The 17,057-nt window shown below is 45.3% G+C and overlaps 2 protein-coding genes across 3 annotated transcripts; both read right to left on the minus strand.

Annotated features, from left to right (window-relative positions):
* Positions 1 to 471: 471 nt before the first annotated feature.
* Positions 472 to 3,220, minus strand: LOC100192921 (uncharacterized). Of its 2 annotated transcripts, none has more exons than XM_008673877.3 (2): positions 2,348 to 3,220; positions 472 to 2,146 (listed from the first exon to the last, which is right to left on the minus strand). In XM_008673877.3, exon 2 carries the CDS (start codon positions 2,120 to 2,122, stop codon positions 677 to 679), a length of 1,446 nt encoding a protein of 481 aa, XP_008672099.1. In that variant the 5' UTR covers positions 2,123 to 2,146; positions 2,348 to 3,220; the 3' UTR covers positions 472 to 676. The 2 variants fall into 2 exon arrangements, with proteins under 2 accessions (XP_008672099.1, NP_001351476.1); NM_001364547.1 differs by having other exon boundaries at positions 534 to 2,146; positions 2,359 to 2,457.
* A 6,786-nt stretch (positions 3,221 to 10,006) lies between these two features.
* Positions 10,007 to 16,734, minus strand: LOC100276743 (3'-5' exonuclease domain-containing protein / K homology domain-containing protein / KH domain-containing protein). The gene is made up of 10 exons (NM_001150459.2): positions 16,529 to 16,734; positions 15,469 to 15,629; positions 14,980 to 15,111; positions 14,823 to 14,873; positions 14,449 to 14,557; positions 12,535 to 12,581; positions 12,169 to 12,385; positions 11,580 to 11,709; positions 11,445 to 11,487; positions 10,007 to 10,345 (listed from the first exon to the last, which is right to left on the minus strand). The coding sequence occupies exons 1-10, from the start codon at positions 16,596 to 16,598 to the stop codon at positions 10,271 to 10,273; spliced, it is 1,035 nt and encodes a 344-aa protein (NP_001143931.1). The 5' UTR covers positions 16,599 to 16,734; the 3' UTR covers positions 10,007 to 10,270.
* Positions 16,735 to 17,057: the final 323 nt, after the last annotated feature.

Raw genomic sequence — 17,057 nt, forward strand, 5'->3', positions numbered from 1 at the left:
TAGGTAGAGATATTTTTTTGGAGTACAAAAAATACATTAGTAGTCCTCCAAGTTGACATGCATGCTTTGTCACTTGCCTCTCCAAACTTTTAAAACCTGAAAAAACGAGCGCCGAAACTTGGACGGTCCATTCAAAACTGTCTGAAATCAGGTTTGCCCAAACCGGATGTCGACCTAGCATATCACGCCCGAGTCACTTGTTAAGTCTCTGAATTTAGCATGTTGTGTCACTTTGGTCTTTGAACTTTCATTAGTATGCTCCAACATCGTACACCAAGTTGGCATAATACGGTTTAATCAAACCAGGTTTTGGATGGTTTTGTACGGGCCAACCAAGTTACATGACTGTGTTTAAGGTTTTTGAGCTCGGGGAGTTCATGGACCATTGATGCATTTTACTCGATATTTTTGTGCTTACAAAAGGGAAAACTTGCATACGGAGAAGAACTTGTAGTAATTAACATTAAGATATCTTGCAACGCCCTTGCATTTGATTGCATATTGGATTGGTTCCATCATCGATATGATGATATGATCATCATCGTCTACCTAGTCTTTGATCTAACATTAATAATGATGAAATACATCATAAAGATGGTCTCATGCACATTAGACGAACATAAAAAAAGGGTTAACAACAACATGCATGCTGCGTGGGTGTGTTACAAATCTATCATCATCCTGCTCCTCGTAGGGTTTCGCCTGCTGCCGGGAAGGTGAATGCGGGCATGGCACCGGTGCCACGGTTGTAGCTGAGTGACGACCCGACAACGGCAGCCATGGTGGCGGCGGCGTCATTCGAAGAAGCTGCACCGTAGTTGCGGCGGTCTAGGGTTTGCAGGTCCCGGACCTGGGACTTGAGGAAGCGGAGGTAGCTGGCGGCCTCGTCCAGCATGGAGGCGGTGTCCATCTTGGCGCCGCCCGGGACGAGCTTCTGCAGCACGCGGAGGCGGTCGCTGATGCGCTCCCGCCGCTGCCGCGCCGCCACCGTCTGCGGGTCGGACGAGATGCGCACGTTGCGGCGGCGCGGCGGGCGCTCGGCGCCGGCGCCGGCGTCGTCCTCGGAGCCGAGGGACACCGGGCGCATCGCCGCCGCGCGGTAGATCATCTCCTTCACCTGCGCCAGCGCCTCCGTGTCCGGCTCGTACACGGGGTCGCCGCCGCCGCCGCCGCCGCCGTTGCGCGCGGGGTTCCGGCCGTCGAAGCTGATGTTGCTCGACGAGCCGCTGCTGCTCAGACTCAGAGACGACGGCTTCGCTGATGTCTTGGCGCCGCCGGCCCCACCGGCAGCATGCTGCTGCTGATGCACGGCCGCCGTGCTGAACGCGATCTGGATGCCGCCCGCGGTGGTCGGGGCGGTGGACGCCAGGAGGCTGCACAAGGTGCTCTCTTCCTGTGCCGCTGCCGCCGCCACACGCACAGGTCGCGACCGCTCGGCCTCGGCGGCGGCCTTCCTCTTCCTGTTGGGCCGGCGTTGCCTTCGGCCACCACCACGGCCTCCGCCGCCATGTTCACAGTCCAGGCTCGCCGTTGCTGCGGTCTCGTTGCTGGCGGAGAAGACCGGCGGCGGCGGCGAGCGTCCAAGGACTACGAGGCCGCTGCATCCGCTGTCAACCGCGGCGTTTGTGTTTGTGGTGAAGGCGGGCGGCGCGGCAGCAGTTACCGCGACCGCGGGTGTTGCTGCTGCTGCTGGTGCGAGGTCGTAGTCGGGACTAGGCATCCCCATCGCGGCGTGAGGGCGATGGTGATGCTGCTGTCGCTGCAGGACACCCGCGTCCACGTCCGCGTCCGCGTAGGCGGGCGTTGGCGCCGCCATCGCCATCGCCATCATCGAGGGGAAGGCGACAGCGGCCTCCGCCCCAACCACACCACCACCGCCACCGGCCGCCAGCTGCTGCTTGCCGGCGCAGGAGGCGGGCCCGGGGGCGGCCTGCTGGATGGCCTGCAGCTCCAGGATCGCGGCTGCCAGCGCCTCGTCGAGCACCAGCCTCTCCAGCACCGTCATGCCCCCGCCGCCTTCGATGACGCTGCCCACCTCCGGTGGCGACAGCAAGACGGCGCCGGCCTCGTCGCCCCATGCGTGCTCGCTCAGGATCGTCATGTCGCTCAGGTTATGATCCATCTTTAACTTGGAAGAATCAGACCCCTGCTTGCAAGTTAGCTGGTCTGATCAGCAAAGCAACCACATGATGCATGCATGCGAGCGAGTATTTGTATGCATACATGGATCGAGACGCCATGCATTAAACGGATGACGCGAAGAACTTGCACATAATATATATGCATATGGCATGCATACCATAACACACCAGAATGTATGGAAGAAAATATTATTATTGCAACGTACAGCGCATATACCTCCTCCGATTCCTGATTAATGCGCGATGCAAAGCTAGGTGCAGGTCTGACGACGGAGGCGTGGTGATGATCGAGCAGTGTGGTGGGGATATGGCTGCCGCTGCCACTGCCACTACACTTTCACTGCTGGACTGCTCATCTACTAGTAGACTAGTAGTCGCGCGTGGACCGAGCTGCTAGCAGGCTAGCAGCTGATGATGATGCAAGCTATGGCAAGCGAGGTGCAGAAGGGGGCATTCGTGCACTAGCTAGTAGTCTAGTAGTACTAGTAACCGCTATAGCTTGAGAGGGGAGCCGGCGGCCTGCAAAAGCACCATGCATGGTCCATGGATGGATCAAGGAAAGAGCAAGAGGACAAGAAGATGCCTGCGGTGAGCTGCTAAACTTTTGGCTTTGCTATGTGGGAGCGACTTAATCATCTCTCACTATCCTGTGTGTGTGTGTGTGTGTATGCAGCAGTATAGCAAAAGGCTGCAGGGAGGAAAAGCTAGCATGCTCTTATAAAGAGGGCAACCAAGGAGTAGCTAGGGTACGGTACATAGATAGATTTGTGTGTGTGCATCGCAACCCATAGCAAGCATCTAAGGGAGGCTACTATGGCGGAAAATTTGCTATTTTGTCACACTCAGACGTGGACTTCTCTATTTTACCACCAGATCGACCCACAAATCATAGACATAAATGGTCCCACAAGTCATAAACATAGGGTGATATAATAGCAGAGAGCCCACGTTAGAAGTGACAGAATAGCAATTTTCTCTACTATCATGGCTACATGCACACACTTACTTTCTCCAAAAAGAAAACAAAATCATCCACACACACATACACTTACAGCAGCAGAGCTAGTACGCATGGTCCCTCTCTCTATATGCACACTTGACACTTTTGTGCAGTGATAGATGAGCATGTATACTAGCTAGTACTAGTAGCTAGCTGCTGTCCCGGACTTTAAATGCAGCAAAGTGTCACTCACTTTGGTGTGCACCTAGCTCTAATTAATGGCCTCAATAACTGGGTTCTGAAAGATAAGCTCGGGCAGCAGCGCTAGGGGCAGTCAGCCTAGCGATCGAGCTACATAGATACGTAGGGGCAGGCAGGCCTCAATTATATGGTACTGCAGGCAAAGTACTCTCCCTCAAGTATGTGTATATCGGCTATAATCGTCACAGGTTTGATTCAATACAGTAAAACGCTATAAGTCCGACGGCTCACATATGACCGACGGTCGTATAGGGAACCGTCGGACATAATTTCTGATATCCGAGGGCTGGTAGGCGGACCGTCGGATATAGGCTTATGTTCGACGGCTGGCAGACAAGCCGTCACACATAAGGGAATTTAACCGACGGCCCGCGCCCGTGTCAGTTCATTCTGTCTTTCTCTCCCGCTCCTCGTATGCGTAGCCGCCATCGCCCGGCACCGCCGCCCAAGCCTCTTCCGGCGACCTCCAGCCCCGTCCCGACGCCCGGCCATTATTATTTGCAACTGACTTTATTATCACCACCTCTAATCATTCATAGTACAGCTGACTTTGTAGTTCAATTTTGTTGCCAGTGAGTAGGTGTGGTGATAAAAAAAAACTAGTGCATATGCTGCCAATTAATAAAAATTGGTTGCCAACGTTTGCGTTTTGTACCACGCACCAAATGCAGATGTTTATTGTGGCTGCCTCGTAGCAACAACTAGTAGGAATGTAGGATATTGAATATATTATGTAGAGAGGGGACCAGATCAAATCAACATACGTACTCCCTCCAGTGCAGTAAAGGTAGTCGTTTAGGACATGATTGTGCATACCAAGGAGTGATTAATTATCATAGAGTTTTCCCTGTTTGCCCCTATTAAATAGGGATATTAGTGCATTAATGTCACTAAAACAATCAGGCTTGATTGGTTGCTGCAGCAGCTCCAAGGCATTCTAGACTGGAGGTCTCAAGTTCGATTCCTCTTAAATGCATCTTTTTTTGTGCAATTACTAGGGGCAACAACGTCCAAATCCTAGACCCACGCGCGCTATGACTTCTTTTTGTGCACAATGACTTCTTTTACTGCACCGGAGGGAGTACAGTAGGTTGTATAGCCCTGCTAGCAGCTAAACCGTGTCATCATTCTGTAGCTACGGTAATAAATGGTAACTCTGCGCGACTGACAAAATCAAATAAAATAATCTCTTGGTCCTAAGATAACTATGCGGTAATAATACAGAATCTACCAAGTCGTCGCGAAGACGGGAGGAATTCGTCGCTTCCTAAACGCTAAACTGTGCAGGCCTCTCTTCATCTTACTCCTTACATAAGCTCCACAGATTCTTGTAATAGCATACATGAATCTAGATTCTCGGAGAAAGAAGCTCTTCAAAAAAGCTACCCTAAACAAGCCCTTAAGAAAGTTGTCAGTACATATGCATTTACACGGGTGGTTTTTGTTATCCTGGCGCCACTAGAATAATTTGATTTTTTTTAAAAAAAAACAAATGGTCTCGGATAGAGAAATATTTTAATAATGGAGTCCTTGTAATTAGGGGAGGAATAAATCCCCCTGCACAATCTCGGAGTAGATTTGAGTCCAAACTAGGCATAATTAAATCATTGTCGGTTCTCTCGTGTATACGCTGCCCGGCCGGAACACCAATAAAAATTAATACGTCTGCAACCGCCAATAATAATGTTTTGTGTACTAGTGTGGGTGGCTAATTTGTTAGCCAAATACATCTAGCTAGTTAGCCAATAATAGTTCATTGCTAGCAGCTAGCTAGGGATGTACGTACGCACCTTAATTTTAGATCAATAGGAACCAAATATGTATGGGCTAACAGTTTTTTAGCTTGTTAATTTTTTTAGTCTCTTGACTAATACAGTAGTAATTTGTAGTCTTTATTTGAAGAATAATCGGTTGACCGAGTAGATTCAGTTCATGTACTATATATATACACGCTAGCTACATACAGGTTGAGTGATTCATTGATTGATAATAAAGAAAGACTTACTACTAGTAGTCAATCAGATGACGATTAAAAACAAAACGCGAGGCAGACACATGTGGTTAACTAATTGAGGAAGCGGCCAATGGAAATTAGACAAGAAGGGTAGGACAATGTTGCAATGTCTGCTAGCTAGCTCTCCAGCCAGAGCCAAGCCAGGTAATTAACGTGATATATGACAAGAGAGCGAGAGGAAAACAACAAGGCACAACAAAGAGGCTGCCGAAGAAACATGATCCAAACAGTGCATGGGTCAGTAGACGTCTAACTAACTGCAGCCTGCAGACAGCAGTGCATATTATATGTACGTACACACCAACGAGAAACACCCAAGAGTGAGATTTGCACATTATTACTCTCTCTCTATATATATGTACTACTACAAAATGCACAGTAGTAAGTTTGGCGCATGTTGTTGCCATGGACATGGAGAGTTTGCGCGGCGCAGGCTAGCTTGGACCCCAGATAATAATAATAATTGTCTGTACAGTGTGCGCCGCAGGCAAAGAGACAAGAGGTCGAGCTGGGTCTGGGTGGAGTGCAACTGCAGTTGTCGTTGAAAAGGGGGCTGTAAATAAAATAAAAAAAGCTTTCCCCACTATTTTACAAACTGCGCGAGTATTTTAAGGCAACCCTTATCGCGATGTTATTGATGTTCATTCTCTATATCTATTCTTTATCTTCTCCTCTAAAATATCCTTTCCTTTGTATCTTATTTCTCTCCAACGACATCTTCTATATCTCGTCTTCTATACGTAAATACATGTATTAAAGACGTGTTTTACTTTTGTTTTTTTTTGTATGCATGTATTTATCGTACTCTCAAACGTATGGTATAAATTTTAGTTTTGCTAAATATATTGTTTAAAGATTACTAGCAAAGTGTGTGTACGTCGTTACGATTTTCATTTATAGATAATTATATACAATATAAAACATAAAGACACGTGTGTTTTGTTGGCTAGTTAGGTGTGGGTTTAGATCCAACAACTATAGCAGGCATAGTTTTAACATTTTTTATTATTTAAATGTGGGAGAAACACAACGACGGTGAAAATTCTGGAACCGAAAAAATTGATGCTTTAATATAATAGAGAAGAGAAGAGATAATGGATAGAGGAGAGGAGGAAAAAAACAATATATAGAGAGGATCTAGCAACACCTTCTATATTTAGAGTACCATTTAAAGGACGCTGCTGGATGGATAGAGGACAAGAATCTATCGTAAATATATGGTACACATTGCTCGAGTCAACTTTATTGCTAAACGGCACCTCAGCTGCTCCCCTGCTTGCTCGAGTGTGGACGGGAGAGCCCCCTCGGCGTCCAACCACATGCCCCCTCCACCTCCCCCGCAACGAAGGGCCTTCCATTTTCCATGCTATTGGTGTTAGCGTGGAAGTAGAGTCTGATCGGCTTGACCTTGACCTTCCTTTTAGACTCATTATCACTCAAATACGAAGAAGAGTTGTTGTCACCTAAGTAAAAGTTGAGGTCACTAAGGGAGTCAAAGAAGGCATGCTCTTGGTCCTTAGCCTTCTTGAGGTACTTCTTCTTGAGCGCCTCCTTAACGAACCTCCCTTACACTTTTGCTTGCTGGTGGTGTACTTGAGCTCACCCTTGCGCTTGCCAACATTGTGCCTTCCCTTCATCTTAGGGTAGGCGACAATGAAGTGGTCGGAAACTCTACAACTAAAGCAGACTCATTCTAACTGTCACACATGTGATTCATGTGGTTGTTGTGGAACCATGTGAACCAACTAATGACCCATGCCAGCTCATCATCATCAAGTGCCTCAACTTGCTCCTCTATAATACAAACCAGAGAAGACAAAGCAAACAAAATAGGCGACAGGTTAACCAAAGAACCATCAGTACATAAGATAAGAGCCATGGTTGATGTAGTAGAATTCTCAATCTTGGCTCTAGTCGGTTGTTGATCTCTATGGACTTGAGCTTGTTGAATAGCTCGTCAACGATGAGGGTCTCATAGTTGGGGGAGTCAATGATAGTCAAGATATTTAACTTCTAAACCCTCCAATCTAAGCCATGTAGTAGTTTCAAGGCCATCCCATGATCATCATAGTGAAGCTATGGCTTGTTTGTCTACATCTTATTCACAATGGACTATAAGCAAGAGAACATCAAATCAACAAATTCTCTAGATAGCTTTGATATGAGAGAAACTCTCATGATACTTCTAAAGTGTCGAGCAGATCCTATGAGTCTCATTAAGGTGAGAAACTATACCATTTAAATCATGTCCTAACAAATATGCTAGACCCATGAGCCTATGTCCTAGAGGTACGTAGATATGCGTATCTTCCAATATAGGCAGTTTGTCCCATCGAAGAAGGGTGGTTTACCACTACTTTGATCCATTGCTTCCTTCATGGATCAAGAACCGGTTAAGGTGGATATTATATTTAACCTGCTATGATACCAATTGAAGGACAAAAATAGGTGACCAAAGAGGAGTGAATGGAAGCCAATCAAAATTTCATTTGAATTGGTCGATGTACCAATCAGCCACCAAAAAACCAAACCTCACACAAGTGATGCCATCGAGCTAACTAGTAGTAGGATGTTCTTGGTGATGACTAGAGAACACAACGGAATACTCACCTTAGTGGAAAATCGAGCACAACAACAAAGCTCTCCAAAACGTGAAAACAAGAGTCATGCACTTCAATCACAATGAAGTAAGAGTCTAACTGAAAATCCTCTAAGCCAACAGGGGCGGCTTGAACACCGAGAAAAAGTTCCTAGGCACTATTGGAACCCCCACCGAAACAAGCGAAAGAAAGAGCAAATCAAGGGCAAGCTTTGGACACCCTAGAAAACAAGCTTCAACCCATAGATCACGTAACTACAACGTTGGAGTGCGAAACTTCAGTGTTGTGCGAAAGTTATATTTATCAATGTCCTCAGGTGTCAGTCACCACGGTCAGTCATCCAACTTCTTCAGTCTCTCAATTCAAATCTTAGCTTTCGTCTTTCACCACTCTTAGTCCATCGGCATGCTGGACATCACAAGCCAAATAGACATATTACATAAAACCATACTCATGCTAAGGTTACATTAAACTAAAGCATATCATCTTCTTGACAATTACTTACCATATTTGAACACCGTGGCATATATCAACCTCGTCATTCTTCGTCGCATAAGCACGTACGGTTGGCTATCATTTGTTGGTTTGCTTGTAAACCGCATCATTTTTCACCATGGAGGAGTTAGTTATTCGATGTGTTCTTTGATTTATGACGAACCGAACGATCTAGTCGTCCTAACTCGTGTATCACTGCTTGCGTCAACAAAAAAATGTCACTCACCTCAATGATACTGCTACTGGTGCATTATGGCTGCAGAGTGCAGAGTACCATCTCGATCAAGTGGACTCCTCCGAGTACTGGATCTGGATTGCATTGGCATCATTTAGTCAGGGCGGTTAATTAATGAGGCGTCAAGCAAGCCTGGAGAAGCGACACGTAACGGCTCTGAAATTGGCAAGCCATCCCTTTCCTTTCCTGCCCGATGGAGGAGCGTGCATCAAAAAAATCCGAGGGGGCGGGCCTCCGCCGAGCATTTGGATTCGTGGACCACCCCCGGACGGCCGTCGGCGTCGGTCGGTCCATCCATTTGCCGTGTGCGAGTTATGCGGGCGGCCCACGCCGGGGGTGAGCCCTCGGCGGTTCGTTCGGTCGCGTGCGCCTTATCACATCACACGTCGGATCGGACGCCGGCGTCGCCGTCGCGCGTGGGGGTGGCCCAGGCGGCCAGGCGACGGATCCCGATCGGCTAACCGGCCTCCGCCGCAGCTTCTGCTTCGCCCGCCGTTGTGAAAGTGAAAGTGAAGCCGCGTCGGACTTGTTCATCCTAGTACCTACCGACGCAGAGATGAGAGATTTCCCATTTCCGACAGCCACAAGGGTAAAGTCTACTCTCTCGTGGATACTCCAAAATTCCGACAGCAGTCGACATTCCTCAGTCTCCACTGTGCTGTGTCCCTGTGACGCTGCCTGTGCGATGCTCAAAAACTCCCGACTCTTACCCACAGAACATCTCATCCTTCCGAACTAGCAGAAAAACAAAGCACGGGCGCTTAAGGGACAGGCACGAGAGAAGAACCAACATGGATAGATGATGATGATGATGGCAAAAACAAGAGTTGGAGAGCAGCCGGGAGCTGACTTAACGATTGACAATAATATCGCACGAGGAACAGTGAAACAGGAGGTGGTCCTCCTAGACGTCACGTACCCATCATCCTCCGTGCCGGTGCGCCCGGTGCCTGGTCCATCAGGTTTGTTGCCGAGTCCTAAATTTTGGCTTCGGCGTCCAGCTGACTTGATGGATCTCCCGTCTCCTCTCTCCCGTGGGGGTGGGGCTTTAATGACCATTAGCCGGATATCCAGGCAAAGCATGGCTATAGCTAGTTTTGTTCCCAGCCCTCGCGTTGCCATCGCGCATTCAAAGCAAGATCTCCGACCCAATCTTCCGCAACTGACCTAACGGTGGTGGTAGGACAGCCGGGTCCGGCTCCAGTTCCTTCTCTCTCTCTTTTCGGTGGTCACCCTCCTTTAGCAGCCGGAGGAGAGGACCAGCCTGACCTAATCAATGCGCCGCAATTACAACGATCATTACCATGTTTAGTGGACAGGTAGAGGCTTAAGAGAGTGAAATCTAAAGCATACTTCCGCATCCTGAAACAGGCCAGAAACGAGAGTGTATAACCAGATGGCGAGTAGTTGAGACAGGAAGCGCAACACTGACATAGGCCAAGTTGAAATCATTTATACTTTCTTCACATGATTCACGGATGGGCAAGAGATCCACGGCACCGCATACGCCTTTTGTGTATTTCCCCCTTTTTGCGTTCAAAAGATATAAAGCAGTCGAAACATGGGGCGCAAAGGGTAACATCTCTAGAACTCCAGCATTCGGCCTCTGAAGATGGCCTCGGCTTTCCTGACTTCATTCACTGATCCAATGATGAAAACCTACATTTAGCACACAAAAAAAAACAGGATCAGTAACAAAACTGAAATATGTTCATTCAGATCAGTTTCTGCACAACGATTGTTGCTTATATTAACTAAAGACATCTGACGGTTATTCGACATCTATGTAGTTAATAAGAACCTCCTAGTGTGATCTCATAATCTTACAACAACACAAACAACAATTGGTTTCAAGCAGTTGTTGGCTAGTGAGTGCATACGGCTGGAAATGATTCAAGGCAATGATTGAGACATTTACAGGCTTTATCACGTGCAAACGAGATAGAATTTTTTTTCATCTGGATCACCAAATAAACTTTACACGTCAGCCTATTGTGGACATACATGTGTGTGTGTACATACATGTGTGTGTGTATGTGTATATATATCTCTGGGTGTGTGCACACACATACATCTGTCCAACAGTAATCACAAATATACCTCGATCCCTAACATGCCATCAACATTTCTATGACATGTGGGTTCAGGACTACTTTGACATAGACAAAGATATAGGAAATGGACACATCCAGTACTAAGGATACACAAGGTGGCATGTGAGAAACTATTACAAAGAGAAAAGTGTGCCATGATGGGCAGACTGACAGTGAAAACAAAGATTGGAGGGAACTAAAACCCTATTCTCCATACAGCAATGTTTTCAAGTCGTCTGATTAATCGTGATTAGTCGCGATTAATCATCCAAGTCGGTTTGGACCAATCACGATTAATCGCCCAAGTCATCCGACTAATCGTGATTAATCACGATTAATCGCCCTAGTCGGTCAGCCTGATTAATCGTGATTAGTCGTGATTAATCATCCAAGTCGGTTTGGACCAATCATGATTAATCGCCCAAGTCGTCCAACTAATCGTGATTAATCACGATTAATCGCCCTAGTCGGTCAGCCAGAACGACCAGTAAGTCGTCTGACTTGAAAACATTGCCATAGGGCAAAACAAAAGGGAAAAGAAATATTTGTGCAGAGCCCACCAGCTCATTATTCAAACAAGGCTGGATCAACAATTTAGCAAAGTCCAGCATGACTGTCCAGTATGAATAGATTATTTCTGACAAACAAGGCTGTGCGAAACATACCCTGTCTGGAGGCCCCTTAGCACCACCAATATGGATTTCAACACTGCCCACAGGAACCAAAAAAACAGAGAGGATTAATGAAGTTTAACAGCATAGAGGATGGTATGTTTACGAAGTCAGACTCAAGATGTTTACTTGCAAGATTCTTTCACAACCATTATCGTTGACCCCTTTCTGCCAATAACTCGTCCCATTTTCCCATGAGGAACATCTAAGACTGATAGGATATCAACTTCAGGAACATAAACATCAGCTTCAATGCCATCTATCACAAACATGAAATATCAGTCAGCGCAAACACTCTGAGATGTCAACATACTGATAAAATTCAAAGTCTTTGGTCAAAGAACTAAAAGATGCAATGTAAACACATCCCTGGCATGATCGTCAGGATTATATCTAAGGACCAAAATAGGCTGTCAAAAGTTACAAGGTTTATGTAACTCTGGGCCTACATTGTCAACTATGGCTGTTCAAAACCAGTTTTGCCAACCAATGGAAATGTGATTTGATCCAGCAGCCTGCAGTCTTTGCTGCAGCTATTTGCTGTCAACATTATGTAGATTGCTAAACACAACAAGCAGTAAACCTGTACTACAATAACAGTCATACATTTCATATTTTTCTGAAAGACTAGAAACAAAAGTAAAAACAGTATGTGGCGGCAAGCTCCTTAATTTCAAACAGGAGGGTAGAAAATTAGAAATCTTATATATATACTGACCAGGAACAGGAGGAAGAGGTGACCAATCTGCAAACTGGTTGTCATTTAAGCAAAAGCACCTACAGTACAGCTCACTGCGAACTGCCAGACGCCATAAAGATACTTTGTTTAACTTTTCCATCATTTTCTCGTAGATATTGAGAAGGAAGCGGACATCGTCTGTGGCAGCTCGAACCATCATATCAGACAATGGCCTAATTGTCCAAAAGTTAGGGTCCTGAAATCCAACAATTAATATTATTTGTCAGCTTTCCTCAGGAAGATATGCTACCAAAGCAACAGAACAGTTAACGGCTAGACATTATCATAAAAACTAAGCACAACAATTCATATCCACGAGAATGTTCCAAATAGCAGGTTGCTGACCTGCCTTAGAAGGATACGAACTTCTTCCTTTTCAGGATATGGTATGCCTACATAAAGCATTACCACATTATCACACCATATGGACAATCAAACAATAAAAACATAGTAAGGAATGCAATGCACCACATAATACACCAAAACGAGAATACACAGTGCATAACTGCATATGGAGTAGGATTGACAGATATGATGTTTGACAGTAACAGCACGTTTTTTTGGTTAAAATATGAAAGATGGAACCAATATCATAGGCTTCTAGACGCGCTGCATGCACCTGTCTGATTAGATAGTAAAGAACTCTGGCTCAATAGATATTGGCACTATCACTTCGTTGAAACAAGCAGATCAAGATCAACCGTAGATTACTCGCAGGCTGATAATACATAGTTAAATCTCCATGCCATGCACTGAGTGGCTATGGTGACGACTTTGGAACTAACCGCAACCATGAGATACTACTTGCTACTCCCTCCGTTCCAAAATAGGTCATTTTAGTTTTGTCTTTAGTCAGACTTCTCTATGTTTGACCAAATTCATAGAAAAATACACCTAAATCTAAAACATCAAATTAGTTTAGTTAGATCCTCTATTTCAAAGGCGTCACCTAGGCATCCAGGTGTACCAAGCTCACCTTGGGGGTCTAGTTACGCCTTGTCACCTAGGTGATAAAGCATACCCAGCTTACCTTGTTGCCTTTGAAACCATGACTATATCCACCATGAAGTATGTCTTGATAGTGCAATTTCTTTGTATCTTAGATGGAAATATATTTTTCTACAAACTTGGTCAAAGTTAGAGAAGACTGACTTAGGACAACTAAAATGATGAATATTTTTCAAACGGAGGGAGTTGTGATAACCAAAGAGCTCATAACAAAAAAAGATCACTATTGCACTAACAACTGCTGCAACTTAGCATAATCTACATCTACGCATTATGTTGCCTGTTGTTGCTACTATATCTAGGCTAAAACAGAGCAGAGAAAAAGAGGTTGGAGAGGAATGGAGAAGGCTGAGTTAAGTAGGACACAATTGAAGGATAATGAAGAATAATAAGTTGACAATGATAGCTGCCAGCAGCAAGACCTGGACAACAATGAAGAAGCCAAGAAGGATGGTGGCAATGGTTGCAACACACAAGGATTCACAAGAGTTGATGATAGGAACTTGCAGCAATGGAGGACAGGTGGTTCCTACAGGTGCCAATGGGCTAGTTTTCTGGCTTTCACTTCGTATGTGTTGATCTAGGACTTTGGGGTTCACCATAGCTGCACCGTTATTGGGTTCTACCAGTCCTAGATGGTTTGTTGTAATGATGTGAGACTACTGAGCTGTTGGAATTGTGTGTGAAGCCTTCACAGCCACACAGCTTCGCCTCGCACTCAAGATGGTCTTCAACCTTCCATCAAAGGTCCCAGTAGGACTACTTCGGCAGGTTGGTACTTGGTATCCCCAAACACAGGATTTAATACAACTAATATAGGACTGAAAGCACTTGATGCCTGAATTCTGATGTTATATTTGAAATTTGATTAAAAATACAACAGCCAAATAAAACACCATATTGGTTTGTTACATCCGCACACAAAATAGAAGCATCCTAATCATATTTATGCACTGAGTATGCAGTAAGGCATATAGTTCACTGTGCCTTCAGATTACTAATTCGCGTTGACAAGTATTATGGCCAAACACTTCCAATAGATTTCATTGCATACGACATAAGGGCATAAAGCACAAGCAATAGGTCAAGCTTAAGCAAAATCTGCACAAAATTATTAGTTTTTTCTTCAGGACTAAGTTTCACCATATTAAGTGAAAATTGCAATGAATAAATCTACCATAGAAAATATGTGAAAAAATCTGGTAGCATTCATGAAATGGCAGACAGCTCAAATCAGAGTATAATACATACCACAGTATCGTTTATCAGCAAGAAGACTGACAAAAGATATGTAATTGTAATCATCAGATGTCTTCTTTTTTCCTTTCTGCTCCTGCTCTTGTATCAGAGAATAAGCGATCTGCGCACAATAATAGTAGTTTAAGCCTTTCTTTCTTGTGAAGAATAACCACAGTATCCTACTTAGTACTACAGAGAACTCTCTAGAAAGGGGTGCCAGTACTTATGCAGAGTATATGGTCACTAACTCATGATAATGCTAAGTTCTAAAGCTTTGTGCCAAAGAAGAGAACATGATCACACATTGATAGTACAGAGAAATTAACCTACTTATGAAATTCACTATAAATTGTTCATATGAGCAAGTAAATATATGTCGTGATTACCTGTGTATCCATCACATTGTGCAGTTTGATGCCAAACTGAAAATACAAAGCCTGCAAAAAGTGATAAAGTCTAAACTAGTTAGTCAAGTCTACAATCTCCTAAAAGGACAAAAAGAAAACATAGCAAGCTAAAAGTTCCCAATGCATAATTAGGCACCTCGCTGTCCCTTTTACAATCATGAATAACTTTGGTGATATGATCAGACTCAAGTGCGGGCTTACAAGCTTGAATAAGTTCTTTTCCACCCTCAATAGCATCAACTAGGTAAACAGCGTCAGGGAATGCAAGCTGCAATATAACGACAACCAACAAAAAGTATGTCATGTCAGTATCTTAGATGTAGAGAGATGGACACTTTAGGACAACCTCAAGAGCAAGTCAAGTATATATAAAAGTTAGATGAAACAGTAGGCAAGTCTGCAGAAAGATACTTATAAATGTTTGACCCTTGAATTCAAAGTATCGAAGTATATATCTAGCACAATTCATGGAAAAACGAAGGCCATTGAAGCTGAAGGTAATGAAGTAACATTTTAGTCCAGTTATAAGAAAAATGCATGGCTGCTGCATACAGAGCGATGTCACAATCATGAAACAAAATCATATAATACAACACCATGACTGCTAAGGTTTACTTTTGCTCACCTGCATAATACAGAGAGCACCATTGCGACAGAGATCAACACCTTCACAGTCAAATCCAATTACCAACTTCTGGGCAGCTGAGGGTTCAAGAAACTCGACTGGGAGTTGACCAGGTTTGGTAACGATATGACAGGGGGGGCATGGTAATTCTGGGATGTTATCTGCAAGAGAACTCAAGTGATCAAAACAAAGCAAGTAAAATTGGTCCATCGGTGCACATCTGTACAAGCAAACCCCAAATCAATGGGAAATTATATGGACAAAAACAGTTCCAGGTTCTGAGCAAGATAAGTGATCCTAGCAATCAAAAAATCTACCAACAAACACACAGGTAGCTAGATGCAGCCAATTTCACTGCCAAACTATTAAGTAAATGGGTAAGGTGCATGGGAATGAAATCATAAGAACCTCTTATTCCAGGATTTCTGGTACAATGCAGCTCTACAACTAATTCCCTATCAATGCTAAAAAGAAGTACTGATAAAGTAGCAAGCACCTATCAGCAGGTAACTAGCACAAGCACTAGGATATCTACAAATTATTTGCATACAAAGTACAGAACTATTGGCAGTTCACGACACAAGTATTTCACTTGAACTATCGGCATTCACTCCATGAAGTCGTCCTGCAAACCCGCCCAAAAAATCCTCGTCCTAGAGCAACCCGCACGAAGTAACTAGCTGCGCAATCAAAAAGCATCTGCATACCAACAGTACGACCCTAAAACCCTAAGATTAAACCATGACACAAAACGCTCCAACAAAATATAGCAAAGTATAAGCTAAAAAAACAAGTACACGAGCACTAAACGAACTCCCAGAACCCTAAAAGCAGAGGACGACGATGCAGCGCCCCGGGCACAGACGTCGGGCTCTCGCCGCGCGGGCGCAGCACTATGAGCGCGAATGGGGCACTTCAAGCGAAACGGAGTACCGGGCAGCAGGATCGCAGCGCCCTGACCCTCCACTATTTACACCACGAGCAGAGCAACACTGGGAGAGCCGAGCCACCAGGAGGATGAAGAGAGGACGGGAGGGGGAGGCAGAGGCAAGTGCCGCACCTGAGGGGGCGTCGGTGTCGCTGGTGGCAGCGGAGTCGAGGGGCTCGGATTGGTGTGAGGCTGAGGCCATCTCGATCCCCTCACGATCGCTCGCAAAGGGGGAGGGAGGCAGGAGGCGAGCGCACCGGCGACGGAGAAGAACAAGGACAAAAAGAGACACGAGGACGAGGGATGCGCGGCCGCGCCTAGACGTTGCTGCGGCGACGGTTACTGCCGTGTCCCGCGGCTGTCGGCTGGGCTTGGGCCTGGTCATGCATTGCGTGAGCTACACCGGCAGGCGGCAGCCCAGTCTGTGATGGTGATTAGTGCTGGGAATTGGGCCGGGACGGTGATTGTGATGCACTGAGGCTATTGGACTCCCTGGACGATCTATCATCAACCATCGTAATCTCATTTTTTTTTCAAACTCCAGAATCAGATATCTTCCCCTGGACTCTCGAGACCATTCAGATTAACTTCCTGGCCTGTTTGAAGTAGTTTTAAATGTATTTTTGTCTCCTTTATTTGTACACAAAAAAAACAGTAAATG

Source organism: Zea mays, chromosome 3, assembly GCF_902167145.1.
Source record: "Zea mays cultivar B73 chromosome 3, Zm-B73-REFERENCE-NAM-5.0, whole genome shotgun sequence".
In the NCBI taxonomy this organism is placed as follows: Eukaryota; Viridiplantae; Streptophyta; class Magnoliopsida; order Poales; family Poaceae; genus Zea; species Zea mays.